Here is a 22,891-nt window from a genome sequence, read left to right as displayed (position 1 = left end):
CGACAGGCGGCGCTGCAAAACGGCACAAGCGACAGGCAGCTCCGGTTCTCATTATGGGAGCAATTAGACTGGGGACAAGTCCTGACTCTATTGTCTGGATGACAGTGAGAGAGTGAGGGCTGGATTCATCTAAACCGAGTTCAATTATTTCATCTCCAAATGAAAAGTTATCACACCGTGTTATAAGAGGAAGAAGTCAGAAATAATATTTAGGTTGCACGTTATTCCTTTTTTTTTTCTGAGGACAGCAAACTGGGTTATTAAAAAAGACTAATTTAATTATAAAATTAATGTTCTTCAGGATAAAGGAATTTATTTTTTCAATTTTTCTTCTGCCCTTTTTGTCCCGGTGTGTCAGACCTAAAGGCCACTGTCAGCCTCCTTTTATTCACCTCCACTTTAGTTTATCTGTTGGTCTAAAACTTGGTTGGTGGTAAATTTGCTGTGTAATTCGCACCTTTAATTTAGGTTTGACGGTTGTTTATAGTTTGGAGGACATGTTTGTGTGTCTAAATAAATTGCCATGGCAAGAAATATTTCAACCATAATTTGTCTTTGTCATTTTAAGAGATTATTCAGCGACCGAATGGGCAGCCTGGTTAAAATAACCAATTGCTAACAGAGTTCTGAGAAAGCCGGAAACTTGATTGATAATATTTGGTGACCATTTGCAAAAATAAAATAAAATTGCATTGTTGACAGGCAACAACTTATTAACAGCACATTTCATCCTAATTTTATAATATTAATAATGAACTAATTAGTATTAAAATGTGAACCGGATAAGACTGTTTGTAACACAGTTAATCACACAAAAATCTAACAAAAATCAAAAATGAAATATTTATTACAGCATTTGTGACTGAACACCTTTTAAACATTACGTCACAGTCCTCATACAAGTATTTAATGTATTTTTGACAAAGCTTAAGGGAGACGGCATCTTATCATCTAGTGAGGAACACGTGCTGAAAAAGGAAGGAATTCATGGACATACAATATCAATGCCACAGCAGATCTGAAACTAGCAAAAACATTCTTTTTCAATTGAGGTAAACACATAGAATATCTAACATGAAACAATTAATAGACTGAACTCTGTACGAAGTTTGTTACAATATTCTCTCAGCTTTTTCCCCCAAAAGCATTGAGTTCATAATTTAAGATTTTTTTTGTTTGTTTTTTTTTTTTGTTTGTTTTTTTGTTGGGTTTTTTTTTTTTTTTTTTTAAGTTTTAGGTTTTTTGGTGCATCAACCATCAAATGCTTCTCCAGTGCCACAGGATCAACGTGTGTGTCAGTATTGTCCATATGGCAAGAATGTTGATCCGCAGATAAAGAAGCGCTGTAGGATGTTGCTTTTCCACTATTAAGCTTCCTTCAATAGGCTCTTACCAACAAGAGTCCAGGGTACAAAAAATAAAATAATATTAAAATAAAAATGTATAAAACCAACACAATCCAGTGCTTGGGCAATTCAAACAAAGAACTTTTTTTTCTCCTTTAAAACCTACAGGGCAACATTCATTCATGAACCAAAAAAATAAAAAATAAAAAATAAAAAAAAATTGAGGGGCATGACAAATGTTCAAACTGAATCTTCTGGAGCGATCCGGTGTCATTTAGCAGCCTTTTCCCATCAAGTCCTGTTCTTATGGGGGACAGGACCTGATTGCCCTCTGTGGTTTGGAGCCTTTTTGAGATGTTCCATCTTCTTGGTTTTTTTTTTTTTTCTTTTATAGTGCTGTGCTGCTAGACAGTTTCTCCTCCAGGAAGGAGCACACACAGTGTGAGAGAGAAAAGGTTAACCTTTAATTCTAAAGCTAGTTCAGGAAACATAAACCATGTGATCAACAAAAAATGCACAAGTTTTAACTTATTTATCTATACTTTTTATACTACAGTAGTTATAACTCTTGGAGTCTTTCGGCTGTTTCTTTTTTAAATCTTCCAGAGTGATTTTATTTTAGAAGCGTTTGAGCGTGTCACATGAAAGTGTACTGAACATGTTTATGATGTGTGTAAGTGAGTGTGCGAAAAGTGTGTGTTTTTCGAGTGCGTGCTTCTGTCCGTTCGTTGCGCACGTGCACGTCAGAACATCCTCTGTTGATCTTAACCAAAAGCCCAAGACTTTACAAAGTGTTCTTGTCAGCTTGGTCCTCCGTTTGGATGAAAGTAACAAAATTGACAAGTAAAAAAAAAAAAAAAAAAAAAAAAAAAAAAAAAAGAGAGAGAGAGAGAGAGAGAGAGAAAGAAAAAAAAAGAATTATCACAGCTCATCTGGAATTCTGTTTCTTTAGTGTCAAATTCTGGTCAAAAGGGTTCACTTTTTATTCTTAAAAATAGTCTCAAAATAGGATTTATCGTGAGCTGCTGCTTTCTTTTTTTTTTTTTTTTTAACGGGTTTCTTGTAGTAGCTGCTGTTGTCTTGGTAGCAAAGTTCCCTTATACTATTGAGCATGGATGTCCAGGCCTTGTCCTCCAGTACTGGGGTCAATGGGAGTGAGCAAAGGGGGTCTCTGTGCAGACATGGTCATTCCTGGGTGCGACAAGGGTCCTCCGTGCATCAGTATGGCGTGGTGAGGCTGGTGATGAGGGTGGTGGGCGTGGGGGTGATCGGGCAGGTACGCGTGGAGAGGGGGTCCATGTCGGAGCTGGGAGGGGTGAGAGGTCATCTGATGATGGTTGGTGTAAGTAGGCGGGGCCATGCTCATGCCCATAGGACCGCTCTGAGGTACGTACTCCCCTGGCATGCCTGGCAGACCTGAGGGAAAGACAGAAGGACAGGAATGTATTTATGTAGTCGATAAAATTATTTTCTTAGAGCAGCTGATACATCCTCCTTCTCCATTAGCAGCCTTTAATTCAATTTAACTTCGACAACAAAGAGCCGAGCTGATTTTATGACGCCTGTGACTACAGTGCTTTTAGCTTCTACAAGTAAAGAGAGACATTATTGCAGCGGGCTATTTTAAGCTATGGTGAGTGGTTTACAATGCCCAACAGCGTTGTGGTCAGGTCTCAGGTTGGAAAATGATCCTCAGTCATCCAGAGACACTACAGACTTGGAGGATGTGAGAAAACCTTACTGGTCGTATCGACGTGCAGAAGCACTAACCCTTTTACAAGTGGAACGGTTAATTCAACAGCTGAATTTAGTGACAAACTGAAAAGACACTTCCTCTTGGGGGATGTGCCCCCGTGAACATATTTGATTAGAAATTCCTTAAACATAATTTAGGAGTCGGTAAGCTGCGTCACCCCGACCGTGAACATTAAGAGCTTGGTTCCACCCCTGAATGATAGCATTTTAACCAAAATGAAGTGCTGCTCTTGATGCATGGCGTGTGGCTTTAAGAGCTAAAGAAGAGTAAAGAGCAGGAAACAGCAGCAAGACAGAGTAACAAAGATTAAAGAAGCAGAAAGAGAAAGGAAAGGAAAAGGAGGTGGGGTATATGTTGATGTCCCGTAAGATTGATTCCACTTCATATGTGCTGAGGCCTCAGCATGCTGGCATCTCTCATACTGTGACAGGACCCAGGACACAGAGCTGGCTCAGCAGTGCCACTGTTTGACTTTTCACACGACTGTTTGTTGTAATCAGAAAGAGAAAAATAAGATGTGGGGGGGTTCTTCCTGGAGCCTGGGACTGGAGTATGGGAACAAGGCTTGTCTAGAGGCCTGGACCTTGGGGAGAGACAAGTGAGAGCAGGGGGTCCCGCTGGAGCCAGGGGGCCTGGGTTCTGGGATTGGGTCTGGGCTGGCCTGCTTTGTAATGTGAACCCCTGGGGGATTAGAAGCTGTAATAGGAGGGGAGAGGTCGCTGCAAGGTCACTAGGCATGCTCACTCTCTGCATTCCTCCACCTTAGTACACTGCAATTAAGAAATTACACCGGAGGGCCCCAGTGAGGGGAAAAGGAAGAGGAGGAGGGCATAAAGGAGAGAGGAAAAGGGAGACAGCAAAGGCCAAGATTAATGACTGGTCTCATTGGTTGAAAGCTGTGCCATTTTCTAATACTCCCTTTCCATGTCAGTTCATTTGAAATGCACGTGTTTGTCAGAGCAGGTCTCTTAAAACCTCACTACTGGGCTCATAAATAAATAAATCATTCAGGGTGTTGGGGTATGATGGGTGCCCTCACCTCCATATAACCTGGAGCAGCTCCTGTTAAAAGGCCCAGCAGATGTTTTTGACACTGTAAGCTGCTAATCTGCAGTCTTGTAAGCTGCAGTCATTCCGTTAAGTAGATCTGAGACCCCCCCCCCTCCTTTATTAACAAGAGTGGTAAAACCATCTGAAGACAATAAGTGAGGACAGACCGGGCCTCTCTCGCTCCTTCTCTGCATGCCTGCCTCCCCGGCTAGCTGTGCACGTCTGTTATGGCACAGCAGTCCTGCTCAATGGCTGGCCATAATTAAGTACCAAATATACCATATTGTGTGGCTGTGTAATCAAATCAAGAGAGGATAATATTCCTCTGTATTAAGCTATTAATGTAATTGGTCATGAAGCATAAAGTATGTTACGTAATTAAATAGTCTCAAAATTATATAGCCCTATATTAAGAATTAGCCAACCTGAGCAAATGTTGTCTCTGTGTGGCTGTTTTAGGGAACATTGCTTCCTGATTTTCCCTTTTTTTTTTTTTTTTGCTGCCATTAGCAAAGACAGGAGGGGATGAGAGAAAACGAGTGAGACACAGGGAGCGACAGGAAGAGAGAGGGAGAGGGGAAGCGAGGACTGGAGGGGTGAAATGATCTCTGTCGGCAGAATTGCTGCTGTGACCCTTTGGAAAATCCAGGCTCCATTTACATATAAAGGGTTCTTTTAATCAAGGTAAGTGTTATTATATTGTGCCTCATTGGGCAAGGGAGTTTAGGTGTTAAATAAAATCTCTTCTGCCCTGCTGCCTTTGGGATGTGATATGTCTTGATTTCTCAAATGTCAGCACTGTAGCACAAGCGGGAGGCAGAATGGCCGGCTTAATCAGACTGCCGCCATTTAGCTGTATGGGGATTCTGTGTGTGTGTGTGTGTGTGTGTGTGTGTGTGTGTGTTTGAGGGAGAGTGACACAGAGGGACTGTATCTGTATGTGTGAAACAGTTCTCTGCCTTTTAGATGCAGCCATGCCTGTGTCTACAACCTTATAAATTTATCTCAATGTCTCCATGCTCTTGTCTGTGAGTGTCAGGTCAGGCTAGTCAATGGCCCCCGCCCACCCCCCCCTTAAATCGTCTCCCTCCAGTAAAAAATAATCAAAAGACCCCCCCACCACCACCACCACCCTTCTCCACCTCTCAAACACAGACACATACACACACAAACTCATTCCTCCCTTTACACAGCTCAAACCAAACCCCCGGTGAAGGATCGGCCATGTCACCCATGGCCCGTATATCTCGCTCAGGACTGTAATGTACTGCGGTGTTCCCGTCTTTGCATATAAGATAATTTGGGCATCAATCTTTCCCCAGACAGATTTATGTCACTCAGAGGACAGTTTCACTTCTCCTTCTTTATCGCTTCACTGGAGCCTGCTTAATTTCTCCCCGTCAGCCCCTTCCCCAGGAGATGTTATTTTTTCCCTAAATGTCCAACATTTGCATTGGCTGTCCAGGATGGAGAGAGCGATGGAGCTGTTGTGATAAATAAATTTGTGCATGCCATGCCAGGTTGTTTTTTCCACCCCCTCTTCTTCTGTTGTTGTTCCTGTTGTCTGGCGCCACAAGTGCAGTCCTCTCTGTCCCCAGACGGCTCCCCCTTTTTTCCCAAGTCCTCAATTCACCCCCCCCCCCCCCCCAAACACCACCCCGCAATCCCTTAAAAGCATCTTGCTAAAAACCTTGCCCTGCATGTTAGCTCATAGCTGTTGATGCTGTGGGACTTGGTTGAAAATTATGCCTGGGGTAAGAAGGGGTAGTGGTGGTGAAGTGAAAGGGAATTTGTGGGTGGAAAAAAAAACAAAAAAACAAAAACCAAACCCTTCAGCCCAAAAGTATAAAATACAAGGAAAAGAGCCCAGTACTTACTTCCCCCTTTTTCTTTGCGTTTTGCTTTACAAGATGGAGGTTACATGTAGTGCCATTGCCCATCCATGCCCATATTCATCCCCATTCCACTCATAGGCCCTAGAAAGAAGAGATAAATGCCAGAAAAAGTCAGCAGGAGTTTGAATCACAGAGGTCAGAGGAGACCCGCTCACAGACAGGATGAGATTGGTTAGCGTTGGTTGGGAAAAGAAAAGGCTGGAGGAAGATGAAGATGTGAAGAAGTCGCATTCATGTTTTTATTTTGCATTTCATCCAACAAAGCCCTTTGTTTTATGATCCCTTGTGAGGGATGCTCCCAGATGTGTTAGATTAGAGACGAAAACAAGCAAGACAGATAGCAGGCAGTCGGGGGAACAGCAGGTGGGGGGCACCTCTAAAGAAAAGTGTTACTGTGGTTGTGTAGCACTTGTTAGCATTAGGTTTGTGTTAATGACTTGGGGACCTGCTCAGTGCTGAGGTGACTAAATCTCATGCTTAAGACAGCAGGATCAGTGTTGATCAGCCCGACGATAATGGAAGGTGAGACTGGTGTCTGGTGACAAAGGCATGACAGAGGGAAGCGGGACAGGCAAATGGAGGTGGACAGACTTACCAGCTGGTCGGATCCCCATGTGTTGCTGACCATCCAGCACGAAGCTGCCCATTGGCTGGCCCTCTGGACTGTATGCTGCTCCTTGGCTCACTGAAGGATCAAGAAGAAAACCTGATTGTAGTCAAAACGTGGACATGAAAAAGGGAGGGGGGGGGGGAGGGGAGAAGAAGAGAAAACACACCAGACAATCAGCAATTGTCCCAGCTCCAGCCCAAACATACTGTAAGACATTGTGCTCATGTTTGTGGACCACATTGACTGATGCGTGGCATGCAAACACGCATATAGTAGGTCCTCATGCAGACATGCATGCATGCAAGCACAACACACACACACACACATTCATGTGCACGCAGCCAGTGTCATTCAAAACCAAACTCACAGGAGATGCATTGTTCTCTAAACGACAGAAGAAAGCATGCAGTTTGACAGGATGAGAAGAATTTCTGTCACGGCAGCCAATTCACCCAGTCAGTTCTTAAATCAGTACGAATGCGTCGTGCACGAGACAAGACAAGATAAAATACTATTCTACAAGAAATAATATACATTTTAAAGACGGTGATAAGGCTACATTTGTGAAATAATTCAATATAATGACCGATTTACTTTGTTAACTGTCATTTAGAAGCTAAAGTATTTTTCATGTTTTGTGTATTATCAGCCCTAATGAACTAATGCTCTTTGGAGACTGTAAACAGTGTATTCTGGGGCTTTTCCAGTATTATCGTGGATAATCTGTGATTCGTAAAGATTATGGGGAGCTGTTAGTCATGCTATTTTTGCAGAGATTGTTGATTGGCACATATTGGTTGCATGCTGTCAAATATTCCACACACAAAAGCGCAGCGAGTGCAGAAAGAGTCGCCCACATTTGTAAGTGCATCTCATTTTAATCATGGCTTGTGTTCATTTGAACAATCTCCACCCTGGTGTGTAGGGACCTTTCCAAGATGCAGAGCTTGCTAATCAACAAAAACAGCTTTTCCCTCCCTGAGACAAATTACTTGGCTTCTTTTTGGTAATGCCACAATTAATGAAGCTTAGAGTGACTGAATCTCAGCTTGGAGTCTTTACTACTCACATGTGCTCTTTGTAATCTGACCACAATAGATATGGGAAATAAATAATCTAACAATACGATGCTTATAAGTAGCACCTATGCAGATATCCCTGCATTGGTGCTATTTTATCAAGGCTTCATATTAAACTCACTCTCCCTGCTAAGCAGTTTTCATGAATGAAAATATGCTAATTGATTACACCAACTGAAAGTTTCACTTGAGTGGTCATGTAGAGCTAAGAAATTTGAAGACCTAACTCCCCCCCCTTTCCACTCTTAACCCCAGAGTGGAAAAAATTAAAAACAAAACTGCTTAAAAAGGGAGATAACTCATAAATTGCTGCCAGCGTTCCTGGCACTCCTCTTGTGTCCAATTAGCAATTCACAGAGAGAGTGCTAATACACCTCTCTCTCCACTTAGACTGGGAAATTTCCAATTAGAGTCAATCAGTAAACGGCCCACACCACCGCTGAACATATCTCATTGAGAAAATGGAAAAGGGGGATGAAGAGACGGAGAGTAGGAAAACAGGGTGATTCTTTTTTTTTTTTTTTTTTTGAGGGGAGGTGTAGGGTACTCCTTCAAAAAAATCTGGGCTTCAGGCATAATGTGCATGCCAGTAAAGGATTTTGAAGGGGGGGGGGTCTCTCCATGTGGAGGAAGAAATGGGAGAGAAGAAGAAGTACTCTACTGTAGATTGGAAGGGTTGTTTTTTTAAATTTCTTTTCTTTTACCTGCTCGATTTGACTGGTCAATCATAGGCTGTACTATTCTTCTCCTGGCGTTAATGAACCTGGCAGAGAGAGAGAGAGAGAGAAACAGAGAGAGGAGAAAAACAAACGTTAAATCACCCTGCATTCACACTGAGGAAGATTCATCACAAGCCACCACAAAGACAAAACAGTTTTGCATGACTTAATGGCAACATTAGCCACCGAGTTCTTGAGAGAGGCTCAGACCAAAACAGCAACAAACAAAAGGGCAATTGTGTGCTGACTTGGGAACCCAGAGAGGGATACTTTTAATGTTCCTTATGATCTATTCCCCCTCTTTTAATAAAGCTTTTGATTACGTTTGGTTGCTATGGGCACCAGGGAGACATTCTTCAAGTATTAAGTGTAGCTCAGGCACAGAAGAACCCTCATCGTGGCACATCCCGTTCTCACTCTGTCTTTCAGTCAATCCTGCAGCCAGTAGCAGACATCGCGCACCAACTTCATACAGAGTGTACAGCATCCCGTCTGTCGCTCCTTCTCCAAAACAATGTTATTTCTGCAGGGTTATCACCCATTGGAATTTCAAAGTAAGCTTTGAGTTAGCAAAGTCCAGGATACAAATGGTTCCTTTCATTACTCCCCATCACTCCACCCCCTCCTCCACCATTCCCCTCTGTGGGACCCCCACTCTGGCTGCATTGTAGGGGGTTCTGCTCCCCTTCCAGCTGTCTAGAAATGAGGACCAGGCATGGGCCACTCCATGCTTTCACAAGGTATTGTTATGTCAGCGAGCCCATCAATTAGGCTGTCTGAAGTTTTATCACCACCACAGCAGCGAATAAGTGCAGCTCCACAAAGCCTCCCCAGCCGGCCTTGCTCCTGTGGCTTTTCCAGTGTGGAGCCAGAGGTCATTTGAAGGTGACTGCCAGCCAGGGGCAACCTTTTTAACTTGGAATGGGATGCCATGGGCCGTGTCAAACGCAAGCTGGCCACTCAGGTCGAGCAACCTCTGCACCTTTCTCTCTTTCTTCCTCTCTTTTGTCTTTCTCTCATTTGTGTTCACGTGCTAAAAATCATTGAATGGACTTAGCGCTACAGGTACCACCATGTGGTTGATATTAAAGAGGGGTTTCAAATCACGTTGGAGCTGTCCAGGATGGAGTCCTTTGCTGGTTCCAAAAAAGCAGAAGAGAGAGAAAGAAAGAGAGAGAAACCCCCCTGCCCTTTCTGACGCAAAAGCCACGGCACCATCGGTACGGCTAAAGAACTGGTCATTAGAAGGAAGGGAGAGCTGGAACCAATTTGGACTCCTAATCCCCCATGAAGCCCTGATACCTGCCCTTACTTTCTCCAATGAACTTAAACGGCTGTAATCTGCCCGGCTCAAAGTGACATGGTTAAATGTACAAAATGCACGGTTGGGAAAAGAGAGACGTGGTGCTCATTTGCCAGGGGGCATCCAGAGTGCAGCTACGCAGGGGTGCCGCGGGCCCCTGAGAGAAAAAGATGAAACGTATCCATATGAGAGAGAACGAACGACAAGGAAAGGAGGGAGGTGTGCGGGTGAGAGAGTTGGGTGGGAAATGATGTGATTGTAAAGCATGATTTGTGATTGAAGGAAGGAATGAAGATTAAGTTTTACTAAGTGTGAAAGTATTTTTTAATAGAACAAAGGACAAAGTATTCTTTAATATCTGCGCTGTCATAAATGTCTGCAGTACTTAAAGACAGAAAGACGCTTCCAGCATCAAAACCAGCTGAGCAAGTAAACAGTAAGACATTCCAGGTATTACACTCCCTCCTTGCAAGGCCCTTCAAAATATATGTTCTGCTTTCCCCCTTCCTAGACACACCAAGGGGCTCAAAATCACAACCATGTGCATTCTTACCTATTCTGGGACATAACCATAAACACATAATGCTAGGAATGTTCTTCCCAGGTGCCAAATTTGCCCTTATGGTTTCCAGTGACGGCAGAGGAAATACTTCATGTACTGGAGAGTATACTGAATCAAAGTGTAGCTTTGTAGTTTGTTTTTTTTTTTTGAAAGTGCTCTTCCTCTTTTGTTTTTCCTGCTTCTTGAAGGAAACACATAACATTAAGTATACAAAAACATGTTTAGCTCACTGAATAGTAATATTTTGTTACACAAACATCTGGATATTTAAATATTTTCCCAATGAGCCGCTTCTGAGACGCACATGCTTTCAGTGAACATTCCCTGATGGCTAAAAAGCACCACATTTGATATACACACACTCAATAGCAGAATTTGTACACAAAACAAGTTGTCAGAATAACCAGGAGGTGATGCTGTGCGTTGGGGGGGAGTGAGGGGTGACCCGCTCGTGGTGGCCTTAAAGCACCTTTTATCAGTCTGAGTAAAGCCAATTGAGATTATCAGAGCCAGGCCTGATAACACTGTTTTCCCTTGACCCGTGAGCTGCTAATGGTGTGTGCTTAGAACAACACAACCAGGAATCCTCCGGAGATGAAGGCCAGTCAACTTGGATGGACAGCTAGATGGACAGATCTGAGGACCCAAGGTCCTGAGAGAGAGAGACAGAGGTTGACCACAGGGACTCTGAATTCCCAAGCACTCACTAAAACATACATGCGCGCTGTAAATCTTCACATCGACACCGTGGACATGACCACAACCACAGCCAGTGTGTCCATAGGCTAACCAGAACACAGGAGGCTCACAGGGGACACCAGCTCAAAAACCTCCAACCCAAGGCCCATGTTTTATTATCTACATCTGGTGGTCTTGCTTATTATGGCCTGCCTCTGCTGAATGTTAGAGCACAGAAACACCAACTCACGCACACACACACACACACACACACACACACACACACACACACACACACACACACACACAGAGTACCTCTCAGCATGGGAACTCCATGCTGTCTTCAAACAAATAATTAAAGGCGAGGTTAGGGGGTCGTGTGGAGGTCAGTCTTTGGGATACAGCTCAGAATGTGTGAGTATTACCATGACAGAAAGCAGGCTGGTGGGGGCACTGATCCACTCACTGTTTCTTCCAACCAATAACACTGCAAAAAAAAAAAAAAAAAAAAAACTGCACTTGCAGTGCTAGGCATGCTTTGGAGTGTGCATGTGAACATTTATGCACGTGTCAGTCAATATGTGTGTATGTACATGTTGGCGCATTCTTCACATGCTACTGCCAATTGGTCTACAGTAGCCCTTCCTGCTGACAAGCTTGGAACTGGCGTGAGCGACACGTGCACACAAACACGTGTTGCGCGCGGATAGAGAACCACGAAACAAGTTCCGTGATTGTATACGATAAAGTGTTACGTTTGAGTGTTGTGGCTGTGTATGTCACAGAGGAAAATAACAGACAGATATGAATTATGGAGCCAGAGCAGCAGGAGTCCACTTGACACAAGGTCTCAGCCAGGCTGGATCAACACGGCATCCCTGGTTACTAATATCTGCTCACACATCAGGGGGCTTCAGAGAGTTCCTGCTTAGGTGTTAAATACTCTGGCGAGCATACAATGTTATGTTATACCCGGTGAGAGTGTGAGGGGGGAAGTTAGGGACAGAAGAAGATCTCATTTTAATAGTTAACCTACATAAAATATGTTTTAATTTTATGTAGGGCAACTGTATGAGTATGCCTTTAGTTGGATTGTTATCACCAAAAGATAAATGATGTCAGAGGTTGACAACGTCCTCATTGATTGGAAATTTGAAGTTGAAATCACCGTGTCTGACACAGGGATTTTCTTTTTTTCTTTTCTTTCCTGTTTCCTCATCTCGATCTGTCATAAAGGACTTGTTTCTGGTTAACTGACTCTCAGCCACACCTGGTAACTCGCTCCTGTTGTCAGCATTCCTTCCCTGAGAAATCGTCATGCCAAACCACCCTACCCTGGAGCACAGCCAAGAGAGAGCAAGAGAGACAGAGAGAGCCTCTCTGCTTGGCCAGCCAATTGCTGTGGAGATCGCAGGGAACCCAGCCAATGAGGAGTGGGATCACTCGTTAGACGAGTTTGTGATGAAAGAAAGAAACCAAGTCTGAGTTAGAGTGAGACAAGAGAAACTGAGAAATATTAAACATATCTTCCAGACAGACAACGAGCGCCAGACTGCTCAAAACGTAGCCATGATTGAACGTACACACAGAGGAGGCATCTTCAATATGGCGCCGTCCTTGTCATTGTAAGTTTATTGCCTCCGTGTCTGACCTGCATGTCCCTGTTTCAATAGCTCATATGCCATGGACAGGGAGGTGAGTTTCCATTTGTCAGTCAAATTCCTGGGCCCCTGTCTGTCTTTACAGGAAGATTAGATGCAACACAATCTGAACAAGAACGTGCTGAACTCAACCCCTGATCACTGCTTGCAAACACGACTGTCCTCTGGTTCCTATTAAAGCTCATTGCTTCCATACTTCCGCTTCAGAGAGAAATAAAGATTCCAAACCCCCAGCGATTGAGTCACAACTCACTGGTATCAAAGGAGGAAGGCTTTAGTTTGATCCTCTCCCCCCAAATAGGAAAGAGAGGCAGAGGAGAGTAAAAACACGGGATGTCCTTTGACCGGGAAGTACATGCAAATTAACCCCATGGAGAGCGTGTATTTAGTGTAAGCAAACTCTAATTATAGTCCGGTCAGACAGCGGGGATGTCTGGGACGACTGAACCTCTAACACTGATCTACTGTAGTGTCAACAACACAGACTGTATCAGCTCACAGGGTCCTAACTGGCCCCCTGTAACAGTTTATACATAGCTTGCCACCAGACTGAACCTACAGTATCTGCGGATTTATCATAAACTATCACAAAGGAGCTTTTCACAGGCTGCACTCTTCCAGGATGACGATAAAGGACAAAGAGATACAATAAGAACGAGGAAACTTCCTCAAGCTCATCCTATCAGAGACAGAGTTTCCCTTTTTCTATCCCTCTTTCCCTTCTTTAAGTTAAAACAGGAGTCAAGAGACATAAGCCGGGCGAACATTACCTCAGTCCCATGTTTGATTTAGTGCAGATGTGAAGCAGAGCGAGGCCGGATCGTTTTTTAGGAACGTCAGAAAGGGCCCATGTATAGGGCAGCCACTGTGTTTACATAGTTTTACCTCTGTCTCTCTCTCTCTCTCCCCCTTACTCCCTCTTTCTCTCATCCACAGTGCCTCCATGCCCCCCTCCGCACTCTTTTGTCTGCCTCTCAAAGGGGGACTGTTTCACCTCTCCTCCATGGACTTTCACTGACCTGTTTTTCTTTCCCTTTTTATTACTCCACTCATTGCCCTTTTGTGGCATCCCCCCTTCCGCCCCCTCTTAGCCCTATATGAGTAACATTTGCATTGCTCTGTCAGTCTAGCAGCAGAAGTCATTCCTCTCTGAAACTCGGGGTGTAAGAGTCATTAAGACTCAAGTGGAAAATCAGACAAAGAAATATATATTTGTGTTGCAAACTGACACGATTTAACGAGCAGCTAATTAAAATAAATCAATAGCACTGCGGCATGCTCGCTCTCTGTCTGTCTCTTTACGCCATCTGATTTTCTGTCAGCACCAAAGAGGTGGAATACTGCAGTGTAGAGTGCAATGCTATTCTAGTGATGTTTTCACCCTTAAAATCAGGCTTGAACTGCTGGCATTGCATTATGATGACTATGTGGGTAGAGTTAGGGTAAAGAAGTATCTCAGATAGAGAGTAACTGAACTACTACAGGAACACAAACAGGAAAAAATATTGATAAATAAACATAGACATCTCTCCCCTTATTTACCCTCCTATCTAACACCCTCTTCCCCCTGTCCAGTCAGGGCATGTCACCCCTGGGCCTTGCAGTCCAGCAGCCTGACCCCTACATGGCGGGCCGTGCGGCCCCAGCTGCTGACTGTCCGTCAAACACCTCCAGAGCTGCGTTGGGCCAGGAAGACCACGCTTGTTGCCCCTTTGATCCGGCAAGCAGCAGCTGCTGCTCCACACAGCAGCACTTTGTTCCTGTCTCCTCAACACCCTCTGTCCTACGGCACAAAAACACTGAATCCAGTGCAGAAAGTGGAGGGAAAGAAAGGAGAAGGGGAAAAATGTGGAGGGAGGTGGTTGGGGAGGGGGGGGTGTTAAAAAAACTCACCCATTTTCTCCTCCCTACAACATCAACAAGCTCTGACAACGGCAGTGGGGGTTTTTCTTGGCCCTGACACAGCTTTCAGGCATCTCCTCCTTAACGCTTCACCCTCCCTTCCCTTTTAAGAGATATGATAGTTATTGTTCAAATCAGCCAGGGTGAATGGAATGGACCGAGGCCAAGCCTGCCCCAGGCATCAACACACCTGTATGAAAGAGACCTTATTGTTGCAACCCAGCGTGGCTAACCTGTCCTAGCTATACCAGTTTGCTGATGTAAAGGGGGGGGGGGGGGGGGGGGGGGGGGGATTATCTCTTCTCTCTCATTCTCCAAAACAGTCCTCTAATGTCTCCCTTCATTAACCTTCCTCTCCCTGGAGACTGCCACCTATGGCCTGGAGAGTTTTTACTAACACTTGTTATTTTTTAAATCAAGAAAGAGTTGAACTATATTTCCCTTTATAACAAGACCCTTTCTTCTTACTCCTACACCCCCCAAAAGGATAAAACCTTATTAATGTGCATAGGTGCTCAAAAAGGTCGTATCCACCTGCCCAGGAGCTGAGGGACCAACAGCTGTTTGAGGAGTGTCTGTAAACATCCAGCATGTCAATATTATCCATCAAAAGTTCCAAGACATAGTGCATGACAGGTAACACACACTCCTCATAAGCCACCTTTTGGGTGAGTGAGTGCTTCCTCCTTGCAGGGCCAGCAAGAATCCTTCTGGCAATCTGGCACACACACATACTCAAATACTCAAACAACACACAGCGCAAAGTGGGAGGTTGGAATAGAATATAAGGAAAAATGAATTCAGCAATATCATTATCTCGTCCTACCCATCATCCCCTCCTGAGAAGAATGGTTGTGCTCACAAAATCACCCCATTTAATCAGTGACGAGTGCCACCCCTGTTGCCCAGATTTCTCTTTTTTCCCTTCAGTGCCAGGTCTGCTGGGGAGGTGGGCAGGAAGGTATAATCTCAATTTCCCTAGCCCTCTCACTCCAGTCATCCCAAATGTGTGACTTTTTCAGCCTCTCCGTCTCTTTCCTGCTCTATCTTTCCATCTCTAGATCTTCCACCCTCTCTTTTTTTGTGTTTTGCTCTATCGTCTTCTGCTCCCTTTCATTCTCAACCCTTTTTTCCTTCACTGCCTGGTAATCGAGTGAGAGATTCCGCGACTCTGTGACTCCCCCTTATTGTCAGATATCAAACAGGGCGGCTTTGTGGATTACCAGGGGAAGCTGATAATGACATGATAGAGGCGTGATATTTCAAACAAAATTGAGTGTCAATTGCCTGCATCGTCTAGGCAACACAAGTGTCTGCGTTGCAGCAGCCAGGCAGGAAATAAGGCCAATCTATTTCCTTTGCTTTATATCAAACGTCTCTCTTCTCCCTCCTTTATAAGACTATAATGGGTTCAACTCAAAGAGAAGAAGAGGGAGCCTGTCAAGAGGGGCTTCAACAGTTACATTCTTACTCAACACACATACATGCTTGGGTACACTCCGAGCATGCAGGTGCAGTACATGTACATACACACTTGCAGACAGGAACTTATGCTCCTTAATCTCAAATGCATTTTCAGGAGTCAAAAAGCCGAGCCAACGGGAGGTTGTGCAGCGAAGGTGCCCCCATTTTATCACCCTGCCTCCAAACATATACACACATGATCCCCCTGCAAGAGCAAGTGTGTTACTTTTTCTCCTCCTCCTGACACTGCTGTACCTCTACCCGTGAATTTAGGGCACTGAAAAGGCATGGAGGGCTGAGCAATTAAACAGTGACACCTAAACCTGGCTGCTAAACTGACGAGATTCTTTGATGCCTTATTTTAGGAGTTGTTGTATTTGGAGTCAGATTAGTGAGGAGTTCAGGAGGGTGTGTGTGTGTGTGTGTGTGTGTGTGTGTCTGCATTTTGAAGGAGATTCTCCCTCCCGCTGGGATGTCATCATCTTCTCATTATTATGTCTCTGGCACGCAAGTGAGTGTTTCCACAATGTGTTGGTGTTGAGTGTGTTCACATATAATACGTATTACTGACCACCAGACTCATCAGTCAAATGCTACGAGCCTGCCTTCCCTATTGAATAATTAATCTGAGTTTCAATTGCACATAATTGCTTTGACATACATAAGTGCAGACACACACACACTAACAAACAACTGTGTCCGGGCACGGTCAGAGTTTAAGGCTAAAAATCCCAGCAGCAGGCTGGTGATATAAATAGCTGTTGTTTGTGGAGGGCACTGCTGGCAGAGGCAGCAGCGACACTGAGGAGCAGACCACAGGGACTCTGAAACGCTTGGTGGCCCAAAGCGAGCCCTCAGACTCTCAGATCAGCTCCACCACTGACTGGCCTCCTTCTAATGTCACAGCACAAAACAAGCAAAAACAATCTCTGCGTCACACAAAAGCCAAATTCAATTCTGCCAGCATGGTACAGCGTTCTCCTTGAAATCGAGTATGTGAACTGTCATGAGCGACGGGTTTAGCATTTGCCCCAAAATATAGATGCATCCTCTAAACCGTTTTGTGAAAAACTAACCAGAGATGGTTTTACATTAACATCTTGGATTATTTCAAAGCAACTTTTTATCAAATGCCACATACATACTGTATGTTTACAGAGAGCTTAACCCAGTTTCCCATAGATTATAACAAGGAAATGATACAGCAGCTATGTCTTCAGGAGGCCACAGGCAGGCACCCTCTCCCCCCACCAGGGAAAAGGCATTCCCACCGCCCTTGCTCCCTACCGCACATGCTCACACAGAATCCCAATTGAAACATCATCATCGGTAATGGGAGGAATAAATATTCATAAGGCTGGGAAGCGAGAACCCTAGATTAGAGTAATATACTCCTCACTGTTCTCCCCCTTCCTTTCTCAAGCTCTGCATCTGTATCTCTGCAGCTTGTTATGCATGTAATAGTGTCGGCTAATATTGGCTAATTCCTCTGATAACTTCATCAAAGTGTCTGGATATGTGTGTTTCTGTCTGCACAGTGAGCGCGTGGCAGCATGCTACACTGTTTATTTCTCACCTCTCCCAAATTGCAAATTACTGGGTTTGATATCAGCAAGATTTTGGGCACTGTTCCATGTTGTTAAGATGGGATTGTTTTTGTGGAGAGGTCCTGTGACTCCCTCCCTCCCTCCCTCGCTCCTACTGTCCCTCCCCTTTTCTGCTTGGCAACGACTCTACTGATATCTCATCCATAACAGGCCTGAACTGGGGCAGAGCATGGCTTAAACAAACAAAGGGCTATATTGATTTATAGGGTCTTCCATGATGGGCTTATTGGCCTGCACCTCAAAGCCACAGAGGGCACCAGGCCATCAATCACAGCTTCAGCAAATACACACAAACACACACACACAACAGGTAACCATCAAGAAGCACTGCTACGGATGTGATTACAACACACCCCCCCATTCATATCCAGGAACCTTCGCTTTCACTGTGTCATAAAGGAAGGTGGGGGGGTGGAATATAACACCCCACCAACAAAGCAAAGACATAATAGCATGTTTATTTACATGCTGTTACTGTATACTGAGAGACGGGATCGAGGGAGCACAAAGTGTGAAAAAGGGGGGAGGTAAAGAAAACAGAAAGCAGGAGAAAGAGTGAAAGAAGGAGCATGCCTGGACAGAGAGAAAATACCTTGTAGAGGTTCACAGAGTTTAAAGAGCTCAGCCAGAGAAGGAGCTCCTGTCCTCTCTTGTTCTAACTCACACAAACACAAACACACACACACACTCACACTCACACACACACACACACACACACACACACACACATACATATACACGTACACATGCACATGCACATGCACTGACACACACACATACACACACCCTCCAGGCCATTCTGTTACACCTGGTCACCTTCATCTCTTTTGGTCCCCCACACTCTCACCCCTCCCTCCAAAACCTGTACCAACCCATGTACACTAACATGCACACGACATTTGGCCGTCCACTGTCCGTCAACACTAAACACACGTAGCACCAGACTGTGGCTAACACATTACTCCTTTGGCTATCTTTCTCAGCAGATAAAGGTAATTATTCCAAATCTACTCTTTCAGGTTGTCTGATCCTCTGGGGCCTCAGTTTAAATCTCTCTCTCTCTCTCTCTCTCTCTCTCTCTCTCTCTCTCTCTAAGCCATGAAAAGAATTTGTGCCAACTGACCTCCAGAGTAAAAACATCAACAGAGGACCTAGCCATAAAAACGCATATAGCACCATAGCAGCTGGAGCACATGGCTTTCTTTGTGAAAACAGACCGTTCCAAACAACTACCAGACCTCAAGTTAGAGTTCTCCATAAATGTATAACTCCAGCACTGATAAAGTACAGTGAGAAAAGCAGTGATCAAACCTGGTGCTCTGAACAACTTTGAAAAATCACAAAAAATGCATTACATCATCAGGCATACAGTCCAAAGGACTTATGCACCTATTCAGAGGCCTAGTCCCTCTGTTGGCACTTGCCGTTGGCACCCATGTTAGGCTTTAGAGCTAAATAGCAGGCCAATATCCCAGGCTTTCCAGCTGCACGCCCTGAAAGCCCATGGAGAAACCATTCGTCCCAATGAGCTCTAAAGGCAAATGGAAGCTCATAAACAGAGACTTGACTGTATAGACTTTGCATTTTATCTTTCAGCAGTTTCCCTTTTTATGAGCCAAGGACCCCTATAACAAGGGAGGAAGGGAGGGATGAGCAAGATAGGAGGATGGTAGGGAAGAGAGCAAGGATGACAGTAAGGATGTTAAGAAGGAAGACGATGGCAGAAAAGAGCAAAGGAATAAGAATGAGGTACAGGTTGGGAGAATGAGACAGAGGAGAACTGGGGTCACAAATCTTGCTGCTATTCTAGAACGTGACATCTTCGCTCGTTTGCGGCTGCTCATTAACAAACAATACTGCTGTGAAATTGGTTTAATGACAAAGTAATAAAATTGCTATTCTGCTCACAGATGGCCTCAGGCACAGGGAGATTCTGGCAGACTTAGTGTGGCTGCCTGTATGCATTAAGCTGCTTGTTCATGAAAACAGCATCCTGCTACTATCTTTCCTGCTATCACCAACCTTTTTTTTTTTTTTAAACTCTTTTTAAGTTCTTTCTCTTCCTGCAAATGAAATAAATTAACCTACTTCGCTCCGTTCTATTCTCCTTCAGTTCTCCCTATCCCACATTCTCACCCTTTTGCTCTCTCCGAGTCTCACTCTCTCTCTAGTGTATTCTCTTTCCCATTTTCTCTCTCTCTCCAGTTCTCACCCCTAGTACAGAAATTACCATCTTAAAATAAAAAAAAAAGGAGGCTCGCCCACGCAAATGCAGCTCGACTTCATTTCAAACGCAGAGCCCTTGTTATTAAACGACCCACCAATAAAACCAAGCCGTTGAGGAATAAAAGAGCCAAAAGGAGCAGAGAAGTACAAAGACCCCCCTCCTCCCATCTTTCTCTAATGCTTTCTCTGTAATGCCTCTTTCAGCTCTTTGCCTCTCTATCTTGCCTCGTCTGGCTTCGCTCTCCTCACATGCCGTCTTTGCTGGGAGAATTCCACAGCCTTGGAGAGTCTTGAGCTTGTAATAGGAAAACAAGTAAAAAAGCATTCATTTTGGTGCATGATCGCCTGGCAGAGCCAGTTTTATTAAAGCACCACCTGTTTTTCATAACTCTCCACTCGCACAGAGGTGGGCACTGGGCTGCTCAGCGGCCATGGTGGGTGTCCGTGCCATGCTATGACCCAATGTGCCCCCAGTGTCTGGTAAAATGGGACTGGGCCTTGTTAATCACCCTGAGTGTTTCTCATGTACTCACACAGAAGACATATAATGTGAGTGCACACATAAACACAGTAGCGCACATTAGCATCAGCTGTTTAAGACTCCCATGGCTTATCCGGTGAGTACGGCATGTGTGCACTGCGAATGGAGATCTGGATCTGTAACAACTGCTGAACAAAATGAAAAACAAAATGAAACCTGCTACAACAGGGAGTCTTTTACTCTGCCAATAATGAAAATATGCTTTTCCAAATGTGTTTCTCTCTCCAAAACTGATAAAATGGGATTATTATTACAGCATCAAGAAAGCAGCCAGATCAAATGAACTTAGCAGGCAGGGGGTGTTGGTAGGGGGGCTGGCACTTGGGATCTGACAACAGAGTCAATTCTGCTAATTAACTGCCAATTAGCAGTCCCTAAATGAGAGGGATCATGATGCCTATGTTGGCAGCGCCGTGATAGTCTCACTCTCTCATTGAAATGCACATATACACTCATGCTCGCATACACAGAAACACCAGAGACGCACGTACACACACACACACTCACACAAACACATAGCCACAACCTCTCCACACTCTAGCTGTATATTTAGAAAGCCAGGGGCATAAGATGGCCACTGCCGAGAGTCCCTGGTTGGATCCAAAAAAAGGTCTGACATTTCCATCTGGGTCAAAGTTAGACAGATAACCGGCAACTTCAGTCAACTAGCCACCGATGTGGCAGTCAGGAAGGGACAGACTGGAAAGCAAGTGCCAAGCAGTGAGGAGAGCATGGAGAAGGAAACGGGACCTCAAAAGCCCCTGTAAAGAGATTCATAGGACTTGAATTCTTATAAAGAGTGTGGAAAAAACAGGGGCAGCTGGGCCAGTTTCTTAGCTTTATGTTACATTTGGAAAATATTAGTTATTATTTTGCATTTCATAATGGGTTCGCCCGCCAAACCAAAGGATCATAAAAAATCATAAAAGCCAGTGTTTCTAAATGTCTCATTGGACTGAGTGAGAGGGGTGGAAAACGCTTTGCTAAGTGGAGGAACAAATTTGGCCTCATCTTTCCTTTTTTCGTCCTCAGACACTGCAAACAAATGAGCCTTACTGTTAATAACATTTTGCATGTGAACCTGTTGTACAGCCTCTCTGCACCTCTGCTGGATGGTTTAAACTGAGACGTCTAGAGGGATCTATGGAGGGAGTGCAAGTGAGAAAAATAGAGGATATGAATGGAAATGGGGAACATGCTGTGAGAGCACCACAGATCAGTCAGTTCAGAGTATATGCTGGCTAAACTCAGTTTATCTGTATGCAGTGCTACAGCAAGATGCAATCTGGGATTAGATTAAAGATTCTAAACAGACACATAGCCAAAAGTTAGGGCATGTGAGTGTAATGACTGATGAAAAGTGCCTCTTTTTAACTGTAGTATCTCTCAAACCTGTCTTTTGAGCTCAGGCTTTATCTTTCTCCCACACCTTTCTTATTCAACAATGTGCTTGAGACAAACTTTTTGGGACATTTTAGCGCCAACACATTCTTTTCTGTATAGTCTTATGAGCTTCTAGTGTAGTCAAGTAACTAAAATGATTGGGATTAAATATATAAAAGTAAATATAAATCTATGTGGTGTGACTGTTGGAGTTTGTCCTTCTGATGAGAGGGATTCTCAAAAAGAGCGATAAACACAATCAGTGCACCATGCCCTGCCCTGCATGGCTAGAGAGATTGAGCCTATTTCATCTCCTCTGTGGGCACAGGCTGCTTGGCGCCGTTGTCTGGCGGATATCCTTGCCTTATCACGTGACCTGTGATCCGACAGGGGGCAAAGGTTGGCTGCGATCCGCCCCTGTGTCTTAATAACTCACTCATTGTATTCCTTTCTGCCGCTAATTAGAGCGTCTCTCTCCTGTGTGTGTGTGTGTGTGTGTGCGCCTATGTGTGTATGTATCTTTGTATGTATTCCCCCCTGGGCTGTAGAGAGGAGGCAGAGAAATAAAAATAGAGTGTGGCTTAGTGCCCTCTTTATTGTTATTAGTGCTCCAGTGGCACAGCAGTCAGTCATCAATGATGCCAAGAACTGACATATTCGCTCTCCTACTTGGTCTGCCTCTCTCCTCTCTCTATGCTGGCCATGGAAATGACCAACTGGCTGCCTGTGAGACGAGGGAATAATGAGGGGACGATTTCCTTCCTTTTTTTAGAAGCTGCTTCTCTCAGTCATCTGTCATCTGCGTCATCTCCCAGGCCCATGTAAAAACCCTGTGTGCATATGGTTATATGCCTGTACGCGTGCATTACTGCAGTGGTAAATAACGGCAGGGTAGTTGGCGTGTGTGTTTATGGCAGTGAGTGAGGGCACATCGTGCTGGGTCTGACGCTGAGATATGAAATGATTCGGTCAGGCCTCATTTAGCCCAGACTGATAGCAGGACACCAGGAGCTGCTGAGGCAGGCAAATACACCGCTAGATACTGTAAACTGTAAACGCTTTCTCCAGCGTATAGACACCTGAATCTGCCATTTCACCTACTTCACTAT

At 44.4% G+C, this 22,891-nt stretch overlaps 1 protein-coding gene across 8 annotated transcripts in view; it reads right to left on the bottom strand.

Moving 5' to 3' along the window:
- Window positions 1-829: 829 nt before the first annotated feature.
- Window positions 830-22,891, bottom strand: part of meis2a (Meis homeobox 2a) — a 78,848-nt gene continuing 56,786 nt past the window's right edge. For 2 of the 8 annotated variants that reach the window (XM_029493243.1, XM_029493242.1), the window contains exons 10-13: window positions 8,441-8,499; window positions 6,643-6,753; window positions 6,030-6,128; window positions 2,624-2,762 (exon numbers count right to left, since the gene is read on the bottom strand). In XM_029493243.1, coding sequence (XP_029349103.1) covers window positions 6,070-6,128; window positions 6,643-6,753; window positions 8,441-8,499 — 229 coding nt within the window. In that variant the 3' untranslated portion in view covers window positions 2,624-2,762; window positions 6,030-6,069. Of the gene's footprint in view, window positions 2,763-6,029; window positions 6,129-6,638; window positions 6,754-8,440; window positions 8,500-22,891 lie in introns of those variants that run through there. The other 6 variants (XM_029493240.1, XM_029493239.1, XM_029493246.1 and 3 more) reach the window with 4 other exon arrangements.

Source organism: Echeneis naucrates, chromosome 22, assembly GCF_900963305.1.
Source record: "Echeneis naucrates chromosome 22, fEcheNa1.1, whole genome shotgun sequence".
Taxonomy (NCBI): domain Eukaryota; kingdom Metazoa; phylum Chordata; class Actinopteri; order Carangiformes; family Echeneidae; genus Echeneis; species Echeneis naucrates.
This window is presented reverse-complemented; position numbering and strand designations above follow the sequence as displayed.